Below are 25,597 nucleotides of genomic sequence, written 5' to 3' on the forward strand. Positions count from 1 at the left end.
CACGGGCGCGATCAGACGCTACAAATTCGCAGGGATCGTGTGGCGACGGACGCTCCACCATCGCCCAGTGTGTCGCTCTGCTTTTGCTGTGAAAATTCGCCCCGGTGCGTCATCAAATAGGAGGAGCTTCCAATCCGCTCGCCGGCTCCGGTTGTCAGTCAAGTTAACATGATGGACCTTGATCACACGGAGCGAGTTGTTATGGAAAGCTGACAAACATCATGAGATGTTCCCAATTCAGGGAGTATCATCATTTGCTGCAGGAGCTGCATCTGGATGACGGCTGCTTTCAGTGGTCCTTCCACCTCTGCGGGACCCAGTTTGAGAACCTCCTGTCCTGTTCACGCGCGCACATGTAAACAATTAAAAAAAAAAAACTCTGCTCCTTGCTGTGGGGCTGCTCCTCGCTCTTAACCCAAAAACTCTGTCATAATTGTGTTTAGAAACAAGTCATCATTTTTTTATTATACATCTGTGTAGTAATAAAATATTCTCCACAGATGATTCACTCGCGCGCGCACGTAAAAAAAATAAAGAATAGAGAAACTCCGCTCCCCCTGCAGCCCCACAGCAGCTGTGGGGCTTCTGCTCCAAAACTGTCATCATTGTGTTTAGAAACCAGTCACCATTTGCTTTGTTATACTTCTGTGTAGTTAATAAGTAAAATAATCTCCATGGACGATTCGCTCGCGTGCGCCGTAAAAAAAAAAAAAAAAAAAAAAAACTCAGCTGCTTGCTATGGGGCTGCTCCTCGCTCTTTCCCAAAAAAACTCTGTCATAATTGTGTTTAGAAACCAGTCGCCATTTGTTTTATTATACATCTGTGTAGTTAATAAGTAAAATAATCTTCATGGACGATTCGCTCGCGCGCGCACGTAGGGTAAAAAGAAAAAGAAACTCCGCTCCTGCTGCTGTGGTGCTGCTGCTCGCTCCAAAAACTGCCATAATTGTGAAATAAAGGAAAAAAGAGACATAAGTCCTGCTCACAGGCTGACTACCAGAGACAGGACATGTTCACATCTTCAGTCAAACTCCAGACATCTCCACGTCACTACATATTCAGTCCCTGATTGGTCATCGCGGCGCGATGAGACAAAAAAGTTCAGATTTTTCAACTTGGGGAGGAGGGCAACGCGACGTGATGTGACGCAATATCGCGCCACAAACGCGCCAATCGCTCAAAATCGCATCCATCGCGTCCATCGCGTTGCGCTGCATGACTTAGTGCCAAAACACGTCATTCCACAGGGATTACATGGCAGCCTGTCGCTGCTGTCGCTCACGTCGCGCCCAGTGTGAATGCAGCATAAGGCAGTAGTGATGCATTTGAGAGACAAATGTCTTATACAGTGGACCAGTACAGTTACTGCTACAGTCAGAGAAATTAGAATCAAAGCTACCAGTCCTTTCCACTTGCAGAAATGTGTGTGTAAAACCAGTCAGCTATTTATTAACTGAAGAATTTTCAGCCAATTCCTCAAACAGTTTCTTTTAGTCCCTTCAGGGCTCTGCTTACAGAGCCATCAGGTGCATAGGTGCGATATTGTTTTGGGATACATGCACAGCACTCTTTGGCCAAACATGTGGCATACATCCCCCTTTCGGCTATAACAGAGTCCAAAGCCAATCTGTTTTAGTAATCCATCAGTGTAGCTTCTAGTTGTTCATGTTGTCCAGTCATAGTGTCTCTGGTCAGATTATTCCGTCTTTGCACATTGAAATGGATGTAATTAAATCTACCTACATTTTTTGGTTATCATGTACCCTCAACAGATGGTTGACTCAATCCCGCTGCAATATGATCCACCAGTTTATATTCATCACCCACCCCCTTTTTACCTTAGAAAATTATACTCATCACAAGAGATTGAAAAGTCAGCACTTTCGGGACAGTTATTCCAAATGTTTACACTTTGTTTCCCCCACAGGGACAGTTATTTTCCCCTTCGCTAATAATTTATTCATTCACTAGCTGGGGTACCCAGTGCTGCCCGGGTTAACCTGTTTTAGACATAGGCCAAATGCCAATCATTTTAATCAAAACAATTGCCCAACATTTGTTTTTGTAATGAGAGATTGAGATTTGATTTATTGTCATTGTCATTACATGAGTGCAACAACAACGAAATTGGAAATCATGGATGTCGTGTTCTCTGGACAAAAGAGGAAAAAGACCATCCAGAATGTTAACAGCGCAAAGTTCAAAAGCCAGCATCTGTGATGGTATGGGGGTGTGTTAGTGCTCATGGCATGAGCAGTCTTTTTCAAGGACACCCCTGCTTATTTCAGCAAGACAATGCCAAGCCACATTCTGTACGTGTTAAACAGCGTGGCTTCGTAGTAAAAGAGTGCGGGTACTAGACTGGCCTGCCTGCAGTCCAGACCTGTTGGCCATTGAAAATGTGTGGCGGATCGGGTCATTTCAGCCTGTCGATCGCCGCTCGGAGCGCGGCGCACCCTCAGCCATGTGCGCCGTCTTTAAAGCAGTTTTAACACTCCTTAATCTGTGTAATCCCCATAGAATCATCCCTGAAAGCCGTCTGAATCTTCCGAATGGTTTACCTGGTTGTCTCACAGTTTCTGGAAAAATTTGATGCAGCAAAGCTCCAAATCGTTCAGACATTTTCCTCGCAATGAAAATCCGACGAGGGGGATGGACCACTGCTCACTCAAAGCCTGCTCACAGGCGAATGATGCAACCGACAGGCGTGAAAAACTCCCGCATGCGCACGAAGGTCCAAGCTTGGCTGATGCAAGCACACATGATTCAAATCCATATAGTTTTTGCAAAAATAAAAAGGTCGGATAGTTTTCTAACAGACCTCGTACTTTAAACCGTGCTAACTGGTGGTTTACGAGCACTGCACTATAGAACGACACAGACCAATCCTGGAATGTGACCCACTTTCCTTACTTTGGGCAGCCACGTGTCATCAAACGCAGATATCAATGACGAGATCCAACACTGTTCTACGGGTGCAGGAACTGCCTTCAACCAGCTTTGCACCCATGTTTTTAACAACGGACACCTTTGACACTAGATGAAATCTCTCGTCTATAAATGAGGGGGAAAAATAATAGTAATAGTAGTTTTTATATACAAAAGCACTGCGTCAACCGATGGTCGAACCTCGGATTCAGGAGGAGCAGTGTGGTTTTCGTCCTGGTCGCGGCACACTGGACCAGCTCTACACGCTCCATCGGGTGCTTGAGGGTTCATGGGAGTTCGCCCAACCGGTCCACAGGTGTTTTGTGGATCTGGAGAAGGCGTTCGACCGTGTCCCTCAGGGCACCCTGGGGAGTGCTTCCGGAGCACGGGGTCTGGGGTCCTTTGCTAAGGGCTATCCGGTCCCTGTATGACCGCAGCAGGAGCTTGGTTCACATTGCCGGTAGTAAGTCAAACCTGTTTCCAGTGCACGTTGGCCTCCGCCAGGGCTGCCCTTTGTCACCGGTTCTGTTCATTATTTTATGGACAGAATTTCTAGGCGCAGCCAGGGTGTAGAGGGGGTCTGGTTTGGGAACCACAGAATCTCGTCTCTGCTGTTTGCGGACGATGTGGTTCTGTTGACGTCGTCAAACAGGACCTTCAACGTGCACTGGGGCGGTTTGCAGCCGAGTTTGAAGCGTCATGGATGAAATCAGCATCTCCAAATCCGAGGCCATGGTTCTCGACCAGAAAAAGGTGCTTTGCCCTCTTCAGGTCGGTGGAGTGTCCTTGCCTCAAGTGGAGGAGTTTAAGTATCTCAGGGTCTTGTTCACGAGTGAGGGATGGATGGAGCATGAGATCGATAGACGGATCGGTGCAGCATCTGCAGTGATGCGGTCGCTGTATCGGACTGTCGTGGTGAAAGAGAGCTGAGTAGGGGGGCAAAGCTCTCGATTTACCGATCAATCTATGTTCCGATCCTCACCTATGGTCATGAGATTTGGCTCATGAACGAAAGATGAGTACAACGGCCGAGATGAGTTTCCTCCGCAGGGTGGCTGGGCGCTCCCTTAGAGATAGGGTGAGGAGCTCGGTCACTTGGGAGGAGCTCGGAGTCGAGCCGCTGCTCCTCCACGTCGAAAGGAGTCAGTTGAGGTGGCTCGGCATCTTTTCCAGATGCCCCCTGGACGCCTCGCTGGAGAGGTGTTCCAGGCACGTCCCACTGGGAGGAGGCCCCGGAAGACCCAGGACACGCTGGAGGACTACATCTCTCGGCTGGCTTGGAATGCCTTGAGGTTCCCCCTGAGGAGGTTGGGGGAGGGTGTGTGTGGATCGGGATGTCTGGGCGGCTTTGCTTGAACTCCCTGTCCCCTCGACCTGACTCCGGATAAAGTGGAAGAAAATGGATGGATGTATGGATGGATGGATGGATGGAGCACTGCATCAAAGTGCAACGTCTGTGATGCTCTGTAAGTTTGGAGATACAAATGTAGTTTGTCTGCTGTATTTTTGCAGTATTAATAGCTTTGTGGGTGCAGTGGACATCGCATTTGCGGCGCATTCCGAGATGACAAGATTTATTTTAATTTGTTTGAGTGAGTCAACACTGTGGCATTCCTGAAGTGTCCAACAGGATTTAGTTGCTTTTTTTTTTTAAGTGGTACGTTGGTTTGGAGAGAGTTTCTCTTTGATCTCTGCTGAGTTTAAATTTGCCCACATCAGTGGAGAGTTTGTCACACACCTGGTGAGAGCCGGCCCCATGGGGAAGGAACATGCAAGTCGGTCTACTTGTGTTTTGGTCAGGTGGTCTAGGTGCATGGCACTTCAAGCTGTCATTCGGTTGTAGTGGTTTCAGGGGAAGCGGTTGCTGCACCTGAGCCAAAAGTTTCAACCGTTTGAAATCTATGAGAGGTTCAATTCAGTCAAAGAAGTCTTTGCCAAGAAGGAGTGGAAAAGTATTCAGTGGTGATATACTCACTGGATGGACAAACTCATGGGCCCCGCTGTCAGGTGGACGTGGGCCATGGATGGCACTGACTACGTTTACATGCAGCCAATAACCCTTTCATAACTGGAATATTAGCAATAACCTAGTTGCGCACAGCCATGTAAGCACCGGCAAAAACCCGAATATGCTCATATTCTGTTTTTAAAAACCCGAATAAGACCCCTGGGTTACTCCTTTTCTAACCCGAATATCAGGTCATATAAACCCGCATCGGGATATCCCCATAGAAAGGAACATTATTTTGTGTTCTGCACATGTCCTATCCACAAGGAATCTTGGTCTTTTGAGTACGGCAACTACTTGTATGCGGCGCGCGCAACCCACCGGACACCACAGAAGCAGATGTAAACAGTACATTGTGTTCTGCGTCCTTATCAGGTGGGCCGGACGCAGCACTGGTCAGCATCACCACGATTGCTCTGCCTCCAATGCACTTAATGAGTCTGCGGGCTCGGTAAGCGCCGCAGTGGGCCACTCACACCGCCCCACCAACTCTGGCAACAGGTCCAGAGACTACGCTCGCTGTTTTGATGTGGAGGCAGCCCGCAAGGATAGATTTCTTGCGGAAAAAATCCACATCGCCGCAGGGTCTCGGTATACTGCAGCCGCAGAGCTCCATGGCCATAACTTGGATTTTGTGGGTCCCGCATCCGTACCCCCGGAGGCAGTGAGCGAAGGGAGAGCATGCGCATTGTGTTCTGCGTGTGTCTGCTTATAATCTTCTCGCCCAGAAGAAAAAACAGAGTGTTTACACAGGAGAGAAAAGTGAGAAAATGTTAATGCCTGTTTGAGAAAAGTGTGTAGCGAGGGGTTTTACACGAAGCAGGATTTGCATGAACGCCAGACCAAATCAAGCACCGGTGGAAGATGTGCGTCGCTGTTTAGATGGGGATATTCCAAATGATACCAATGACCATGTATACAGGAGTAACTCTGTTTGCTTAAGCATGTAAACGGGTTATTCCTAATGATTCAGAAACCGTAATTTGACCTTAACCCGAATATTAACGGCATGTTAACGTAGTCACTGTTGCATCTCAGTCAGTGTAAGATTGTATCTTAACTGAGCAAGGTGAGTGTGTTAGTCTCAGCCTGCAGTTTGTTAAACAGTTTGGCTGACATGAGTGTGACATCGGCAGCGGTGTCAATGAGGGCTTCCTGCTGGAAGGAATTTTCAAGTGTTACAGGCATGTATATCTTTTGTGTTCTGTCGTTTTCTGACAGGTTGCACAAAAATTTTGGTTTATATGGTTCATTTATGCTGACCCCGTCTGGGTTAGCACGTTTTCTCCTTGAGGTTGACCTTGTCTCCAAGAGCGTTGCTAGAGGAGTAAGGTTGACCTTTCCGTAGTATTTGGTCTTGAGCTTCAAGTGTTGGACTCGGAATCTGAGTCAGTCTGTGACCTTCCTCAGTTGTGTGAGACTGAGGGAATGATGTTGCTACGTTTGAAGGTGGAACCATGCAGGTGATGGATAGCACCTCAGCCCTTTGTTGATGGTTCTCTTTCTTCAGCTCATACATGATGTCTTGAAGGAAGCTTCGAATTTCCTGCCTAAAGACAGATTTTTCATGTTCATGTTGTGTCTTTGAGTTTGGATCAGTCTTTGATCTAAAGTAGTGAGCATTTTGGGGGGACCACGGTTGTTGTGGATGTGGTCTGCCTTGAATGCTTTGTGTGCATCGAGTAGAGCCTGTGTTGAGCTTAGGTGGACCATAGAGGGTGCCTTTGCGCTCAAGGGATGACAGTCGAGTGTTTACACTCAAAACTGAATGATGTTCAGTGGCTTTAGAGTCTGCTTTCTGTTGCTTTGTGAAACCTTTCAAAGCAAGATCAGGCAAATATTGAATGTTGGCTTCCTTGGGGTCCCCAAGGATTCCAAGGTGGTAGCTGGTGGCAGGGTGAAGGTTTTCAATGAACAAGGTTTTAAAGCTGAGATCTTCATCCATGCCTGGCCCATTGCCTGTACCAAAGTATGCACGCAGGAGACGGTTGTAATACAGGTGAGGAGATTCTTTTCTCCCTCGTTTGATTTTCAGGACGGCTGCTAAGCCTGTCTGAGTTGTGTGGTCGGAGAATCTTTCTCCAGTGCCTTACAAAGCTTCTGAATGTCTTGTCTTACCACTCCATTTGGCGTTCAATGAGCCTGCTAACTTCGCGGCTAGAAGTTGTCTGACAAGATAGTAAAGTTGTCACTGGTTGCTTGAGGAAATCTTCTGAGAGAGTATTTGATGTCATTCAAGTAAGCACCAGTATCCAGGGAGCCATCAGGATTTGGCTCAAAGCGAGTTATGTGTCGTGCGATCTTATCAAGTTCTTGATCAGTGAGAACTGAAAGAGGCTGAGTGTGTGAAGGGGGATCGTGAGGTGAGACTCTTGAAAAAGGAGACGGCTTCAGACGGCTTTCGGTGGTTTTTCAGTCGTGTGACTATCTAAGAAATTGTGGATGAGCCTGGACATGCCAGAACATGTCCTGTGAGGCTTCATCACGGCGTTGCTTTGCGCCATTAGGCACCGCCGCGCTGCGCGGAATTCCTCCGCACATCTATCTCAATGTGCCGAAAAAGTGCTGATGTCCACGTCTTCTGCAATTCCTGTGCTAGTCAGACGACATCCCGGATAAAACACAGCGTCCAGTTTGGAAATGAACAGCACATTCCACTGTGACAGGAGTTTTTGTCATGGAAAGAGGAGCGGAGGAATTCCGCGCATCGCGGTGGTGCCGCATGGCGCAAAACAGTGCCATGATGAAGCCTCACAGGACATGTTCTGGCATGTCCAGGCTCATCCACAATTTCTCGGATAGTCACACGACTGAAAAACCAACGAAAGCTGTCTGAAAGCCATCTCAAAGCCGTCCTGTGAGACAACACGGAGGTGGTTTTGTGCCGCGCCATTCGCAGCTCCGTGGCACATCCCGCCGCTTCTCTTTCCATGAAAAAAACTCCTGTAACAGTGGAATGTGCCGAAAAAGTACCAATGTCCACATCTCCTGCCATTTTGTGTAAGTCAGATGACGTCCCGGATCAACAAAGCCTTCACGTTGGAAATGATCTGGTTGATTCAGCCTGTCGATCGCGCGCTCTCAGCAGCTGTGGGCAGTCTTTAAACCGGCTGGAGCACTGCTTAATCTGTGTAATCCCCATAAAATCGTCCCTGAAAGCCATCTGAATTTTCCGAAAGGTGTCCACCTGGAGGTCTCTCACAGTTTCTGGAAAAAATTGATGCAGCAAAGCTCCAAATTGTTCAGACATTTATTCGCAATAAAAATCCGATGAGAGGGGTGGACCACTGCTCACACAAAGCCTGCTCACAGGCGAATGATGCAACCGACAGGCGTGAAAAAACTCACGCATGCGCACGAAGGTTCAAGCTTGGCTGATGCAATCCATATGGTTTTTTGAAAAAAAAAAAGGTCGGACACTTTTCTAACAGATTTCGTATGTCCATTTATAAATGCTTTTCAATGCGTTATTAAACTTAAAATACTATTATAAGCCTTTACAAGCTTTAGTAAAGTATTTTGTGTGAGATTAACTAAAGTGATGCTTAAATTTGTTTTATAACTCATTGGTATATGCTATTTTTATACAACTATCGTGGCATCTCCCTGCTGGGCATAGCTGGGAAAGTCTTTGCTCAAGTAATCTTGACGCGTCTCCAAGTCCTTGCCGAATACATTTACCCAGAATCTCAGTGCGGATTCAGAGCTCTGCGATCCACCTTAGATATGATCTTCTCTGTCTGTCAACTTCAGGAGAAATGCTGTGAACAACAGATGCCATTATGCATTGCCTTCATAGAACTCACACAGGCTTTTGACCTCGTAAGAAGGAAAGGTCTGTTGTAGTTAATAAAGAAGACTGGCTGCCCCCCCTCAGTCACTCAACATTATCATCTCCTTTCATGAAAACACGCAGGGTGTAGTCAGCTATGGCGGTGAAGTTTCAGTGCCTTTTGCAATGCAGAGCAGAGTAAAACAAAGCTGTGTCCTTGCACCAACTCTTGGCATTTTCTTCTGGATGCTGCTTGACTTTTCATTCAGACATTCATCACAGGGAGGTCTGTCTACTTACTAGAAGCGATGGTAGGCTATTAAACTTGGCTTGACTGAGGGCGAAGTCAAAAGTGCGAAGAGTGCTCACCAGAAAGTTGTTGTTCACTGATGATGCTGCCCTGATCTCACACACAGAAGAGGGTCTCCAAGTTCTGGTTAACCAATTTTCTCATGCGTGCACTCAGTTTGGGATAACCATCAGCATTAAGAAGACCAATGTCATGGGGCAGAATGTCTCTGCACCTCCATCAATCAAAATTGATAGTAAGGTGCTTGAAGTTACCGAACACCTCACTTACCTGGGCTCTATTATCACCAGTAATGTGTCCCTCGATAGAGAAATTGATAAATGCATTGCAAAAGCTGCAGGAGTGTTGGCTAGACTGAGCAAGAGAGTGTGGGAAAACAACCAGCTATCCTTAAACACCAAACTCAAGGTTTACCAGGCGTGTATCCTAAGTACTCTGCTCTACGGCAGTGAAATCTGGGCTACCTATGCCAGACAGGAGAGCCATCTTGAAAGCTTCCACCTTCACTGTCTGCGTCGGATTCTTGGCATCACATAGCGTGACAAAATTTCCAACACTACTGTGCTGAAGCAAGCCAGTTCCCTCAGTATGCATCTCCTCCTCAGCCAGTGATGCTTACATTGGCTGGGGCAGGTGTACTGTATGCAGGATAGCCGCATCCCAAAGGACATCATCTACGGAGAGTTGGAGTTAGGACGCCGTCCAGTAGGCCGCCCAGCACTGCGCTTTAAAGATGTCTGCAAACGTGACATGAAACTCACTGAAAATGATCCACATAACTGGGAATCACTTGCCAAAGACCGCAGTTGCTGGCGTCACACCATTTACGAAGGCCTCAAAAACTGAGAGGAAAAGCATAACCAACAGTCAGAGGAAAAAAGACAGCGTAGAAAGCAGAGACAAAGACAAAGATAACAACCCCTAGCCCCAATCCCGCCCTTCGAGTTTACTTGTGATCTGTGCAGAAAGGACTGTCACACAAGGATTGGTCTGCTGAGTCATTTAAGATGCTGTTCCCAACAGGACTGACCGACCTTCTACTGCGGTGCCACGATTATCTTACGAGACAGACGGATGCCTACTACTACGCAGTCACAAACAGTTGACCAATTCACTATTATATATCCATTCATAAATACTTATCAACGCATATTTTGCTTGAGGAACTGGTACGGTGGTATTAAATGAGGAGTGCAGGTACATTCATCGCAAAATGTTAAAGTGATGTTCGGTTAGGAGATGGTGTCGATTTGCGAGTAATTGCGTCGCCATTAGTTGCTAACCGATAACTAAACGTGGGTTCAAAATGGGTCACCATTAGGCGCTAAGCGATAGTGGCTAATCGGCTAACTGGTATTAAAATACTAACGATGTTTTACATCCGACGATACAAATTCACATCGATCAAGCAGATAGCCTCTTGGACGGAAACAAAGTGTCTGATTGATGGTTTTCAACCTTAGAATACATTAAGCAGTTAGATTTGGTACGACAAGTTAGCCAATTTAGCTTTAGCCTAGCTTTCGCTAACACTTACGCTTACTAACCACCATTTTCGGTGACGTGTCCACTAGAAGTGTGCGTGAAAACGCCAGTGATTAAGCAGCATTAGTCCATACGGTCTGAAAAATGGTCAAAACCAGTTTTTCATTTTAATCTTTCTCCTCCTACATTCGTCGTCAATGAGAACAGAAACAGGAAGTGTCGTAGAACATATTCCTCATCATTTTAATTTGTTGAACAATTGTGTGAGCTGCTGCCATCTGTCGGTGATATAGGATCATTTGCACTTGGTGTTGCAGCCATTTGTCTGGGAGGTAAATAAAATCACATCTTATTTGGTTTGAAAAACAAGAGGTTTCTATTCCTAGAAATGATTGGGTGCTTAAAATTAAGACATTGAATTAATAAAACATAAAATAAATAAGCGATTGGGTGCTAAAAATTAAAATTAAGAAACTGAATAAAATAAAATAAAAATAATAAATAATCTTTCTTCTTCTTCTTTGTCTTTCGGCTGTTCCCGTTAGGGGTCGCCACAGCAGATCAATCGTTTCCATCTCACCCTGTCCTCTGTATCTTCCTCTGTCACACCAACCACCTGCATGTTCTCTCTCAGCACATCCATGAACCTCCTCTTTGGTCTCCCTCTTCTCCTCCTGCCTGGTGGCTCCATCCTCAGCATCCTTCTCCCTATATACCCTGGGTCCCTCCTCTGCACATGTCCAATCAATCAATCAATTTTTTTTTTATATAGCGCCAAATCACAACAAACAGTTGCCCCAAGGCGCTTTATATTGTAAGGCAAGGCCATACAATATGATGTAAAACCCCAACGGTCAAAACGACCCCCTGTGAGCAAGCACTTGGCTACAGTGGGAAGGAAAAACTCCCTTTTAACAGGAAGAAACCTCCAGCAGAACCAGGCTCAGGGAGGGGCAGTCTTCTGCTGGGACTGGTTGGGGCTGAGGGAGAGAACCAGGAAAAAGACATGCTGTGGAGGGGAGCAGAGATCGATCACTAATGATTAAATGCAGAGTGGTGCATACAGAGCAAAAAGAGAAAGAAACAGTGCATCATGGGAACCCCCCAGCAGTCTACGTCTATAGCAGCATAACTAAGGGATGGTTCAGGGTCACCTGATCCAGCCCTAACTATAAGCTTTAGCAAAAAGGAAAGTTTTAAGCCTAATCTTAAAAGTAGAGAGGGTGTCTGTCTCCTGATCTGAATTGGGAGCTGGTTCCACAGGAGAGGAGCCTGAAAGCTGAAGGCTCTGCCTCCCATTCTACTCTTACAAACCCTAGGAACTACAAGTAAGCCTGCAGTCTGAGAGCGAAGCGCTCTATTGGGGTGATATGGTACTACGAGGTCCCTAAGATAAGAAGGGACCTGATTATTCAAAACCTTATAAGTAAGAAGAAATTTTAAATTCTATTCTAGAATTAACAGGAAGCCAATGAAGAGAGGCCAATATGGGTGAGATATGCTCTCTCCTTCTAGTCCCCGTCAGCACTCTAGCTGCAGCATTTTGAATTAACTGAAGGCTTTTTAGGGAACTTTTAGGACAACCTGATATAATGAATTACAATAGTCCAGCCTAGAGGAAATAAATGCATGAATTAGTTTTCAGCATCACTCTGAGACAAGACCTTTCTGATTTTAGAGATATTGCGTAAATGCAAAAAAGCAGTCCTACATATTTGTTTAATATGCGCTTTGAATGACATATCCTGATCAAAAATGACTCCAAGATTTCTCACAGTATTACTAGAGGTCAGGGTAATGCCATCCAGAGTAAGGATCTGGTTAGACACCATGTTTCTAAGATTTGTGGGGCCAAGTACAATAACTTCAGTTTTATCTGAGTTTAAAAGCAGGAAATTAGAGGTCATCCATGTCTTTATGTCTGTAAGACAATCCTGCAGTTTAGCTAATTGGTGTGTGTCGTCTGGCTTCATGGATAGATAAAGCTGGGTATCATCTGCGTAACAATGAAAATTTAAGCAATACCGTCTAATAATACTGCCTAAGGGAAGCATATATAAAGTGAATAAAATTGGTCCTAGCACAGAACCTTGTGGAACTCCATAATTAACTTTAGTCTGTGAAGAAGATTCCCCATTTACATGAACAAATTGTAATCTATTAGACAAATATGATTCAAACCACCGCAGCGCAGTGCCTTTAATACCTATGGCATGTCCAAACCATCTCAATGTCGCCTCTCTGACTTTGTCTCCAAACCGTCCCACCTGAGCTGTCCCTCTGATATGTTCATTCCTAATCTTGTCCATTCTTGTCACTCCCAAAGAGAATCTCAACATCTTCAGCTCTGCCACCTCCAGCTCTGCCTCCTGTCTTTTTGTTAGTGCCACTGTCTCTAAACCATACAACATAGCTGGTCTCACTACTGTTTTGTAAACTTTCCCCTTCACTCTTGCTGATATTCTTCGGTCACAAATCACTCCTGCCACCTTTCTCCACCCACTCCACCCTGCCTGCACTCTCTTCTTCACCTCTCTACCACACTCTCCATTACTTTGAACAGTTGACCCCAAATATTTAAACTCATCTACTTTCACCACTTCTACTCCTTGTAACTGCACTATTCCACTGGGCTCCCTCTCATTCACACACATGTACTCAGTCTTGCTTCTACTGACTTTCATTCCCCTTCTCTTCAAAGCATATCTCCACTTCTCCAGACTAGACTCAACTTGCTCTCTACTCTCACTACAGATCACAATGTCATCTGCAAACATCATAGTCAATGGGGACTCCTGTCTGATCTCATCTGTCAACCTGTCCATCACCACTGCAAACAAGAAAGGACTCAGAGCTGAGCCTTGGTGTAATCCCACCTCCATCTTGAATGAGTCTGTCATTCCGACTGCGCATCTCACCGCTGTCACACTATTCTTGTACATGTCCTGCACTACCCTAACATACTTCTCTGCCACTCCAGACGTCCTCATACAATGCCACAACTCTTCTCTTGGCACCCTATCATAAGCTTTTTCTAAGTCCACAAACACACAATGTAACTCTTTCTGTCCTTCTCTGTACTTTCCAACAGTATTCCTCAGAGCAAACATTGTATCTGTAGTGCTCTTTCTCGGCATGAAACCATATTGCTGCTCACAGATTTTCACCTGTTTTCTAAGCCTAGCTTCTACTACTCTTTCCCATAACTTCATGCTGTGGCTGATCAGCTTTATGCCTCTGTAGTTACTGCAGCTCTGCACATCAACCTTGTTCTTGAAAATAGGAACCAGCACACTTTGTCTCCACTCCTCAGGCATCCTCTTACTTTCCAAGATTTTATTAAACAATCTGGTTAGAAACTCTACTGCCATCTCTCCTAGACATTTCCATGCCTCCATTGGAATGTCATCTGGACCAACTGCCTTTCCACTCTTCATCCTCTTCATAGCAGCCCTCACTTCTTCCTTGCTAATCTCTTTTACTTCCTGATTTACTCTCACCACATCATCCAGCCTTTTCTCTCGCTCATTTTCTTTATTCATCAACTCTTCGAAATATTCCCTCCACCTTCTCAGCACACACTCCTCACTTGTCAGCACATTACCATGTGCATCTTTTACCACCCTAACCTGCTGCACATCCTTTCCAGCTTTGTCCCTTTGTCTGGCCAATTGGTACAAGTCCTTGTCTTCTTCCTTACTATTCAACATCTTGTACAGCTCGCAATATGCCTTTTCCTTTGCTTTTGCCACTTCTCTTCTCGCCTTACACCGCATCTCCTTGTACTCCTTGTTGTATGGCTGGGGTCGGGGGGTGGGGGGGGGGGGGGCCTGGCTGCCTTTTTGTTTCTGTCTTTTGTTTTTCCTTCCAGGTGGCTTGCATTGGGACTGAGTGGCTGTGTAGCTGAGTTTATCAGGACCTCACCCTGATCACCTGAGGCTGATCACCTGCGGCTTGTCAGGACTCACAGCTGTGGTGCATCTACATGGATTGGAACATGGTGGCATTTAAGACTGGAGTACACAGTGTGTATTTGCCAGAGACTCGACCTTGTGACCAGACGGGTGAGATCGTCGTCTCAAGAGCCATCTCATCATCAGTGGATGCAGAGAACGTCCAGGTTTGATGCATGGTCTGTGAAAGAGGAGGGGGTGAGGTCTCACGCTCGTCAGCACACTTCCTGAGGTACGTTAGATTTTGTGACTAACATTTATACAGTCAGTATATGTGGTGTCCCTCACACCTTGTTATATTGAGCTGTTATGTTAGTCCTTTTTAATCAGCTTCCACTGCAGTGAGTTTGTGAACAGGATGTTCCATGCCTGCAGGGTGGGAAGCTGATTAGTAATTAAGCCAGGAAGTGTTTGCTGTTTGTACACCTTTGAGCGTTCTCTCTGTGTGTTGAGTGTGGACTCACAAGATGATTTCTTCATTCACAGACTCGGTTTGTCGCGGCCACCTGGGGGGTGTCGGCGGGGTCCTTGGGTCCGAACTGGTTCTGGCTCCGGACCGTTTTGTGCTGCTGGGAGCGCACCGTTTACCACCTCGCCAGACCGCGCACTTATTTGTTTGTATATTTATCACATCACTGGTATGTTTATTAAACTCTGTTATCCTTTGTACCGTGCTCTGCTTATTTTAGACTGGGTCCTTCAAACGCTGGTCGGTTCTCCGGGCTGCGTCCGACACAACACTCCTGTCTACTTTCTTCATCTCTCCGACTATCCCAAAACTTTTTCGCCAACCTCTTTCTCCTTATGCTTTCCTGGACCTCTTCATTCCACCACCAAGTCTCCTTGTCTTCCTTCCACTGTCCAGATGTCATACCCAGTACTGCCCTAGCTGTCTCCCTCACCACATCTGCAGTACTCTTCCAATTGTCCAAAACTGCTTCCCCTCCAACTAGTGCTTCTGTCACCTGCTCGCTAAATTTCACACAGCAGTCTTCCTCCTTCAGCTTCCACCATCTGATCCTTTGTTGAGCTCTCACTCACTCCTTCTTCTTTACCTCTAAAGTCATCCTACAAACAACCATCCTATGCTGTCTAGTGACACTCTCTCCTGCTACCATCTTACAGTCTGTGATTTCTTTTAGCTTGCATCTCCTATAAAGAATGTAGTCCACCTGTGTGCACCTTCCTCCACTCTTATATGTTACCCTGTGCTCCTCCCTTTCTTAAAGTAGGTATTCACCACAGCCATTTCCATCCTTTTTGCAAAATCAACTACCATCTGTCCTTACCCATTCCTATCCTTGATACCATATCTACCCATTACTTCCTCATCACCTCTGTTCCCTTCACCAACATGCCCATTGAAGTCTGCTCCTATCACCACTCTTTCATGCTTGGGCACACTCTCCACCACCTCATCTAACACACTCCAAAAATCTTCTTTCTCCTTCATCTCACAACCTACCTGTGGGACATATGCACTGATGATATTCATCATCACCCCTTCAATTTCCAACTTCACACTCATCACCCTGTCAGACACTCGCTTAACCTCCAACACACTTTTAACATACTCTTCCTTTAAAATGACCCCAAAACACCATTTATCTTTCTGTCCTCACCATGGTACAACAACTTGTACCCACCGACGATGCTCCTGCTCTTACTTCCCTTCCACTTGGTCTCTTGCACACACAATATGTCTACCTTTCTCCTCTCCATCATATCAGCCAGCTCTCTCCCTTTACCAGTCATATTACCAACATTCAAAGTCCCCACTCTCATTTCCCCCCTTCTAGTTTTCTTCTTCTCCCGCTGTTCGTGGCAACGTTTTCCTCCTCTTCTTCGTTGTCGTCTTCGCCCAGCAGTAGCTCAATTTCCACCGGCACCCTGTTGGGCAATAGCACCGGTAGCGGACGTTGTTAACCCGGGCCGCTACCGATCCGGTATGGGAATTCGATTCTGAGTCTGCATAGTTGGGTTGGCTTGTTTTACGCCGGATGCCCTTCCTGACGCAACCCTCCTCATTTATCCGGGCTTGGGACCAGCACTCAGAATGTACTGGCTGCACACCCCATGTGGCTGAGTTAAAAAAATAAATAAATAATCATAATTATTATTATAACAACAATTATTATTATTTTATTTATTTATTGTTATGATTATTTATAAAAAATAATAAATAATCATAACTGACTAACATAATTAAGCCAGAGGACACACACCAATTAGCTAAACTGCAGGATTGTCTTACAGACATAAAGACATGGATGACCTCTAATTTCCTGCTTTTAAACTCAGATAAAACTGAAGTTATTGTACTTGGCCCCACAAATCTTAGAAACATGGTGTCTAACCAGATCCTTACTCTGGATGGCATTACCCTGACCTCTAGTAATACTGTGAGAAATCTTGGAGTCATTTTTGATCAGGATATGTCATTCAAAGCACATATTAAACAAATATGTAGGACTGCTTTTTTGCATTTACGCAATATCTCTAAAATCAGAAAGGTCTTGTCTCAGAGTGATGCTGAAAAACTAATTCATGCATTTATTTCCTCTAGGCTGGACTATTGTAATTCATTATTATCAGGTTGTCCTAAAAGTTCCCTAAAAAGCCTTCAGTTAATTCAAAATGCTGCAGCTAGAGTACTGACGGGGACTAGAAGGAGAGAGCATATCTCACCCATATTGGCGTCTCTTTATTGGCTTCCTGTTAATTCTAGAATAGAATTTAAAATTCTTCTTCTTACTTATAAGGTTTTGAATAATCAGGTCCCATCTTATCTTAGGGACCTCGTAGTACCATATCACCCCAATAGAGCGCTTCGCTCTCAGTCTGCAGGCTTACTTGTAGTTCCTAGGGTTTGTAAGAGTAGAATGGGAGGCAGAGCCTTCAGCTTTCAGGCTCCTCTCCTGTGGAACCAGCTCCCAATTCAGATCAGGGAGACAGACACCCTCTCTACTTTTAAGATTAGGCTTAAAACTTTCCTTTTTGCTAAAGCTTATAGTTAGGGCTGGATCAGGTGACCCTGAACCATCCCTTAGTTATGCTGCTATAGACGTAGACTGCTGGGGGGTTCCCATGATGCACTGTTTCTTTCTCTTTTTGCTCTGTATGCACCACTCTGCATTTAATCATTAGTGATCGATCTCTGCTCCCCTCCACAGCATGTCTTTTTCCTGGTTCTCTCCCTCAGCCCCAACCAGTCCCAGCAGAAGACTGCCCCTCCCTGAGCCTGGTTCTGCTGGAGGTTTCTTCCTGTTAAAGGGAGTTTTTCCTTCCCACTGTAGCCAAGTGCTTGCTCACAGGGGGTCGTTTTGACCGTTGGGGTTTTACATAATTATTGTATGGCCTTGCCTTACAATATAAAGCGCCTTGGGGCAACTGTTTGTTGTGATTTGGCGCTATATAAAAAAATTGATTGATTGATTGATAACAAATAAATAAATAAAATAATATTATTAATAAAATTTTTAAAAAGATGTCACTAGAAAAAAGCTCAATATGAAGACCTCCTTAACCGGAGGTACAGTATTTCAGAAAGCTAAAAAGGAAAATAGGAAAAATTAAAGAACAGAGAGCAGGTAGCAGGTAAAAGAACAGAAGAGGAATGTGATGAACAAATAATAGGTGCAGAGAGAAGTCGTTATTGTGGGATTCATAAATGGTTTATAGAGAATTAAAAAATAATTTATAAAGACATTACATATTTTGTTATTAATAATTATTAAGCCATGTATTTATGTTCTTACCAATGAGTAGCTAATAAAAATGAATGCTTTGTAAATGTTTTACAAGTAGTTATTTAAGCATTTACTTACACTTTATAAATGTTTTAATAATGCTTTATAGCATGCAGTTAATATAAAGTGTTATCAACTCTGAGTCTTTTAGTGAAGCTTAGGGCTAGTGGCTGGTGATCACCTTATTATTTCTTCTGTTTTTGTTGTTGCTAAATGCTGACAAATTATACTGTACTAGCTAGTGTACCCGGCACTGCCCAGGTTAACCTGTTTTAGACATAAACCAAATGCCAGTCATTTTAATCAAAACAATTGCTCAAAATTTGTTTTGTAAAGCTGATGTCTTATAAATGTAATAGTCAATGGGCTAAAGTTTGTCCAGCAGAACTATGATCAATTCAATTCAATCAATTTTTTTTGATTGAATTGACTGAATTGACAATGACTTAACGAGTCTTTCATTGGATTCAGGTGTGTTGGAGCAGGGAGACAACTAAGAGTGTCAGGAATGTGGCTCTTGAGGACCGATCTTGGCCACCCCTGAACTACGCCATGATGATCGACTGCGCTCCTTGCACCTGCTGTTCCGCCTCCCACCAGCAGGTGGCAATAATCTCCAGAGCGGATCCCTCGGCGCTTCCGCTCCGAAAACAAATGGGTGGCGCCAAAGCTCCACAACAAGGCGTATGTTTTCTGAGCGGACTGTTTTTGTCGCTGAAAGCTGTTTTTTTCCGCCGTGTTTTATGTTTTATTTGTGGCACAATGAGGAGGCTTTTACTGAGGGCGTCAGCGCTTTAAACGTTTGCTCCTGAAACTGTTTAAAAAAGTCGATATGGCGCCGAAGACAGAAGAGCTTCTTCTTGTTGTTTTCATCCTGGAAGGTAAGAGTATAATCACCCGTTTAAAGTTTACGTTACCGTTTTTATAAACACCGTTTAAAGTCTCTGGTACCTCGTGAAATCACTCGTTTAAAGTCTGTTTCCTCATGAAGTCATTTAAAACAGTGAAATAACGCTGCGGTTTGACCGTCAAATGCATGAAAACAAGGCCAGATTTACTTTGTGAGATAATGTAATTTGCGAATATTGTTAACATTTAAAACTTTACATCAATTAAAAAAATGTTTTGACGGAAACGGGCTCCGTCTTTTATCTAAATCCGTCATCAGGGGCAGTGTTGCTTCCTTAGGAGTTTGTACCAAAAGCTGATTATTGGATACATCAAATGTGTATTAAATCAGAACAAATTTGAAATATGTCAGCCTTAAAAACGCTTCTGTTACTGTAGTTGTGAAGACAGTTACTGGAGAAATTCAGCAAGTTTTTATCACAACATAATCTGTGAACTGAAACAAAAGAAAACCTGTGTTGTAACCAAAATACTCATAAAGCTGGACCTGCCAGCAGGTATACGCTGTGTATACCTGCAAAGGGGGCTGGAACCCTGCATGGGATTCCATGTCTCCAGTCTCCCTGGAGGGCCGTGTGAGTCCTAACAGTGCAGCTGCAAGATGTGGGCTTCATCGCCAAATTGCAGGGTTCAACTCGGACATGATCCCTGATCATACCATGCAAATTTTGTGCAGTTCTGTGCACATTTATTTCAGATTAATAATTTTGTATTTATAGCGCCCCTATTGATGTATGTTTGTCAAATTTGTTGCACAGCCTTTTGCTCGTTCTTCTGTATCCTTGCAGCAGGATTCATGTTTACATGAGATACTGTTACAAAGATATGTAGCACTTTATGTTTTGACTGCTGCCAGCAGCCTCTTCTCCTTTATAAAGTTGGCATCTTTTGAGCTATCATGCTCCTTTGAATGAGCTCTAATTCATCCCGAGATGGCACTTGCAAATTTTGGTATTGATTGAAGTGATTTTTATGGTTTTACATATTTTGCAATACTATGTAAAAATGGTAAAACAGAAATGGGTTTGCCTATATTCAAAGAATCTGTTCATACATGAATGTTGTCTGAGTTTTGGTTGAAAATGTATTTTTCTTTATTATAGCACCACCTGTAGGTGGAAAAAAAAATCAGATTTGTTAAGGCTAAGAAATAATAAAAAATAGAATGAAAAACAATAGGATTCCCAGCCTTGCTGGGACTGCTGCCGGGCTTGGACCCCTAATAATAGTCCTATTTTCATGTCATCTCAGTTTAAGCCAATTATCAGTGTCTGAGTCACACTGGCAGCAGACCAAACAGCTTATCTCATGCTTCCCTATCCTCTGCCAAGTCATGTAACTCTTCCCAGGGGATCCCGAGGCGCTCCCAAGCCACCTGGGAAATATAATCCCTTCACCATGTCCTGGGCCTCCCCGGGGTCTCCTCCCAGTTGGAGGGGTGCCCTCAACACATGATCAAAACACCTTAGCTGGCTGCTTTGATTTGAAAAAGCAGCCTCTCTCTCTCTCTCTCTCTCTCTCCTCTCTCCTCTCTCTCTCTCTCTCTCTCTCTCTCTCTCTCTGTCTTGTGTGTAATCAGAGCTGTGACTCTTTAAAGTAAACGCGCACTCGCTGCATGTCCGTGCGCTCATCAAACGCCCTGATTGATCAGTCTGATCAAAGCTGAAAAGAGCTGTGACTCTAAAATAAACTCGCACCTCGCTGCATAAAAAAAAAAACAAATGTTAAATGACTGTTTTGAGCCGCACCACACCGTGCAGTAGAGAACAGAGCGCACTTCCACAGAGGCAGAAAATAGCACTGAACTGGTGCAGCATGGTACACGCGACTGTGTGCACACATTTAAAAACGCGAACACACGCAGCTGCAAATATGAACGAACACTGTTAAAGGCTGAGTACGCGCGTATTTCGGGCGTATTTAACTGAAACACAACGCTGCAATGAGCAGCTCTACGAATACGCCACTGTGAAAGCCCCTTAAGTGCCATTTGGCACCACTCTGGTATTTCCCAGGGTTAAACTCTTGACATGAATAGATATAAACAAATTTGTAGTTTTTGTCAAAAGCATTTCCTTTCAGACATTATTGGCATGAATATCACACCATACCTTCGAGTTGAGCTGCATGTCAGGATGTAATTTATAAAGAATACAGGATGTCTCATTTTTGGAGGAAAAAAATACTTTTAGGTCGATTGTCGTTTATTGTCTGTATTACAACATTTGGAAAGAGGTGTCATTTTATTTTAAGCAGCGATTCGCTTTGAAGTTATTAATTCTGACCGGACTCTGTCTCGGCAGAGAGCAGCGCAGCATTTGGAGCTGTGCCAACGGAACGGATGGTGATTCTTGTTTCTTGAGTGCAGCAAGAGTCCCAGTTAGTGACTTTAATCCACACAAAAGTGACTCACGATTGACACATTTTAATGGCTTTGAGAGGGTTAAGAAGCGGATTTGCCGCTTCTGAAGAGCAGCGAATCAAAGAACCAATGAAGCAGTGGATCGAATTTGTGCTTCATTGGTTGAAGCTTTAAAGTGAAGTCGCACTGCAGCAGTGATGGGCACAAGATAACCAAAAATTAACTTCGTTAACAGATAATAAGATAACTGAAAAGTTATCTTTGATGAAGATAAATCGATAAACCACCCAAAAATGTATCGGAAGTTACAGATAACCGATAAATTCCCGTGTTGTCTCTGGTACATTTGCAATTACTAAGAAGCTGAAATAATTTTTAACACGATCGCTTTTGAAAGCATCAAAAGCGACAAAAGACCCAAAGAATGAGCCAGAATGTTTGACTATGCTGCCCTCTGTAGAACACAGCACAGACGAATCTTGAGAGCACCCACAAAATCAGCTCTCTACTAATCATAATCATCATTTTTCTTTCAACATTCTCCCCTGCTGGAAGCGCTTGTTTATTACAGAGGCACCCGGAGAGCAACCATAAGGCTAACTCTCTATCAATTACAACGCTCCGGTCAGGCGGAGGTCTTGAAAAATAAAGTCATACTAACTTATGGTTTTGTGTGAATACTGATAGAATAACTCCATTAATGTCAATTCTGTCATTTGTACAAAGTTAAAATATAACATATCTTTAATGTTGAATAAGGCACTAATTCTGAGGTTTTGTAACAAACACAGACTGCAAAGCATTCTGGGTAAAAGTGCCTCTGCCAAACACTGATTGGTTCAATCATTCATTATGTAAACCAACATGTTAATGTGATGTGTGTCGTGTGTTGGTGTTTACAGATAATTGAGATAAATGTGCTTTTGTAAAATATTCCATTTTTATTTGTAAAAACAGGCATTTTTACGGAGTCCTGGAAGTGTCATCGCAAAATGTTTTACATGTGGAGAGAATGTGCGCATGTTTTATGATGTTGTAAAACATGCACTCAATATTGTTGACACATAAATGTTGGCTTTACACTGTGCGAGAGAATTTTTTTGGACCGAGTTTCAGGTTAAGCGCGCGTCCTGCATCGTGTAGTGTACATGGAGTAACAAGCTGCGTTTAACATCTAACGACCACCTCCTGTTCGCCGATCGTATGGTCAAATGAAAATCAAACCTGTTTGATATTATTCTGGTTGGCCGTTGTGAGGGTATCCTGCTGCTGCAGAGCTACAAGTATCCAACCACTTGCACTGTGCCTGTGCAAACACAGCAGAGCTGTCTCGTAATGTTTTTTGTTGTTGTTGTTTTGTTTTGTGTTTTTTTTTTTTTTAAAAGCCATTTGCAAAGCCAGAAAGTTGATTTGACAACACTGCCATCTACTGGTGCCCAGATGCTTAGCACGTAGGGCGAATACTGCCATGAACACCACTAGCCAGTAGATGGCGGGTAGAGGCCTTGAAATCTTTCCAAAACAAAATCCCCAATAATCCGTCTGCTACATTTAAGATGCGTGGAAATTAACAGACACAAATACAATGACATCTGTAAACCCAGAGAATATATTCACGAGAGTTTTAGGCACTAGAGTTTAATGCTGGCTGTCCGTCGAGCTTGAACATAGTGTCTGAATGCATTTGTCCTGTCGTGAACACCCTGTCCTACCCATAATGCACTGCTGGGCTCAGCATGTGCTCACAAACCTTAAAAATTAGCACATTATTTTAAAACTAAAACATATATCTGATCTTTCACTTTATAAAACTTCAGACATGACAGTATTTTAAATAACTTGTCCAAAATTAGTTTTGTTAAAATTTGAACCATAAGTTAAAAATGTATGCCTCTGGATGACTTGGGTGATATTGCCAGCATATCAGTATGGTGTTAAAGAAATGTTGTTTTTTTTTGGTGATTAGTTCTCCTTTGCCTGCAGAGGTAGAGTGGTTTTTCCTGGAAGTATCTCTCTACTGTTTGCAGAGGGTAGAACTATATAATCTGTAACTTATCTGTAACATATACATTTCAAACTTTTAACAGGTAGGTCTCAACTGATTTAAAATTTTAAAAATGTTTGCTGTTGTTCAGCTGGGTTTACTGTGTTATCGGTCTAAAAGTTATTGGAGGATAATTCATCGGAAGATAATTAGTCCGATAATGGTTTTTAAAGTTATCTAAAAAGATAATGCAATAACGAAAACATTATCTTTGATGATGATCTGTTATCGGATTATTGGAAGTGTGCCCACCACTGCACTGCAGTAGCGGTTGATTACAGAGCCGCTGCAGGGTCTGCAGTTCAACATAGAGCAGGGGTCAGGAACCTTTTTGGTGGAGAGAGCCATAAAAGCCAATTTAAAAAAAAAAAAAATTTTCATGAGAGCCATACCATTTTTAAAAACACTGAATACAATTTAAAATCATTTATTTTAATTAAGACCAACAATTTTAAAGTGTACTGTCAAGTTATTACTTTTATTGATAACAGGTAAGTAAGAAGTTACAGAGCTAAATGGCTCTAACGGTGTCTAACATTATTTGACCTCACTCATCTCCCTTTCTTTGAGACAAAGGGTGGACTGCCTTTGTCTCAGCAGGTCTTTTTTTTTTTTTTTTTTTTTTTTTTAGACTCAGATAAGTGCTTCATAAAGTCACAAGTCTCTGTGGCGGCCTCACCTCTCTCCCACCCTCCCACGTTGTTATTTGAAGCTTACAAAAACAAACACTTCTCACCATTAATGAGACTTCTGGTGCTGCATCGTTTTGCTGATGGCTTTGTAGTCTGGTTGATACGCGGCGAGGTTAAGCTTCATGCAGGCGTCGAGGCTTCATCAGTCAGACGTAATCTTAGGTTGGTCTTGATGTGTTTTAGATGAGAGAAGGACTGCTCACATGTATACGTAGATCCAAACATGGTCAATACAGCAATGCTCACTCGCTGCAGTGTGCGGTATGTGACTGGAAGCGCGTTCCATGTTTTGACAATCAGCTCGTCTGCGTGTGGAAGTTTTTTCATTTCTGTCACTTGTGCTGGCTGGCCAGCTCTGCTTGTTGTCGTGCAAGTCTTTCCAAATCTTCTGTCAGTGACTTGGACTTATTCACCCACATGTCTGAGGCCTTCAGATCAGCAACCTCAAGCTCAAACTCTCCGATAGACACACCAGGGATGTAACTCAGCTCCACTGCATCCAGTACGCACTCGTGTAGATGAGTGATTAATTGAAAAAGACGACTGTGCTCATGAAAATCTCCAAAACGTGCTTTGAACAACTGCAGGAGATTAGATGTCATGCCAGCTAGCTGCTGAATATCAACATGTCGAGTGGGGTTACTTGATGTGCAGGCATCTTTAAACTCCCTCAGTTTTTCAAAGTGCAGTAAATGGCCCGTTTCAATATCCGCAATGAAGAGCTCCAGCTTGTTCTCAAATGCGAACACTGCTTGTTGAAGGGATGCGACTGTATTTCCAATGCCTTGCAGTTTAAAAAAATTAATAAAGACAGGATCAGATACATATTATTACCATTATTTGGAAAGGATCTAAGGCCCACATTCAGTTTAGCCCTCAACCCTGCACCCTGATGATGTGTAAGCGGTTACTTCATTGCAGCACCTATAATCTGTAGCAAAAAAGATGTAAGTGGTGGTTCTTTGTTGCCAGATTAAGAGCAGCAAGCATTCTTCATTGCACAGTGCATCATGGAAAACATCCACAATGCGTATCAGTGAATCACTAAAAAGTCAATAAAACAAATAAAAATTGCTAGAAGAAGGAAAATTAAAACATAGAACACAGTAACAGCAGTAAAAACATGACGTTCTTCATTGAAGGTCTGTTGCGTTAGGAGAGTGCTGTGGCATTTAATAGGGGTGAGGGGCACCCAGTTTGTTATCTAATGCCGCGTTCACACCGGGCGCGATCAGACGCTACAAATTCGCAGGGATCGTGTGGCGACGGACGCTCCACCATCGCCCAGTGTGTCGCTCTGCTTTTGCTGTGAAAATTCGCCCCGGTGCGTCATCAAATAGGAGGAGCTTCCAATCCGCTCGCCGGCTCCGGTTGTCAGTCAAGT

The 25,597-nt window shown here is 43.9% G+C and overlaps 1 protein-coding gene across 2 annotated transcripts in view; it reads left to right on the forward strand.

Annotated features, from left to right (window-relative positions):
* The first annotated feature begins 18,940 nt into the window (after positions 1–18,940).
* Positions 18,941–25,597, forward strand: part of LOC117511305 (centrosomal protein of 120 kDa) — an 87,545-nt gene continuing 80,888 nt past the window's right edge. For both annotated transcript variants that reach the window (XR_004560928.1, XM_034171333.1), the window contains exon 1: positions 18,941–19,087. Coding sequence is in view for 1 of the 2 variants with exons in the window: in XM_034171333.1 (XP_034027224.1) it covers positions 19,039–19,087 (49 nt within the window). In the remaining variant the exon portion in view is untranslated. The remainder of the gene's footprint in view (positions 19,088–25,597) is intronic.

The sequence above is a fragment of the Thalassophryne amazonica genome, chromosome 5, assembly GCF_902500255.1.
Source record: "Thalassophryne amazonica chromosome 5, fThaAma1.1, whole genome shotgun sequence".
NCBI classification, from domain to species: domain Eukaryota; kingdom Metazoa; phylum Chordata; class Actinopteri; order Batrachoidiformes; family Batrachoididae; genus Thalassophryne; species Thalassophryne amazonica.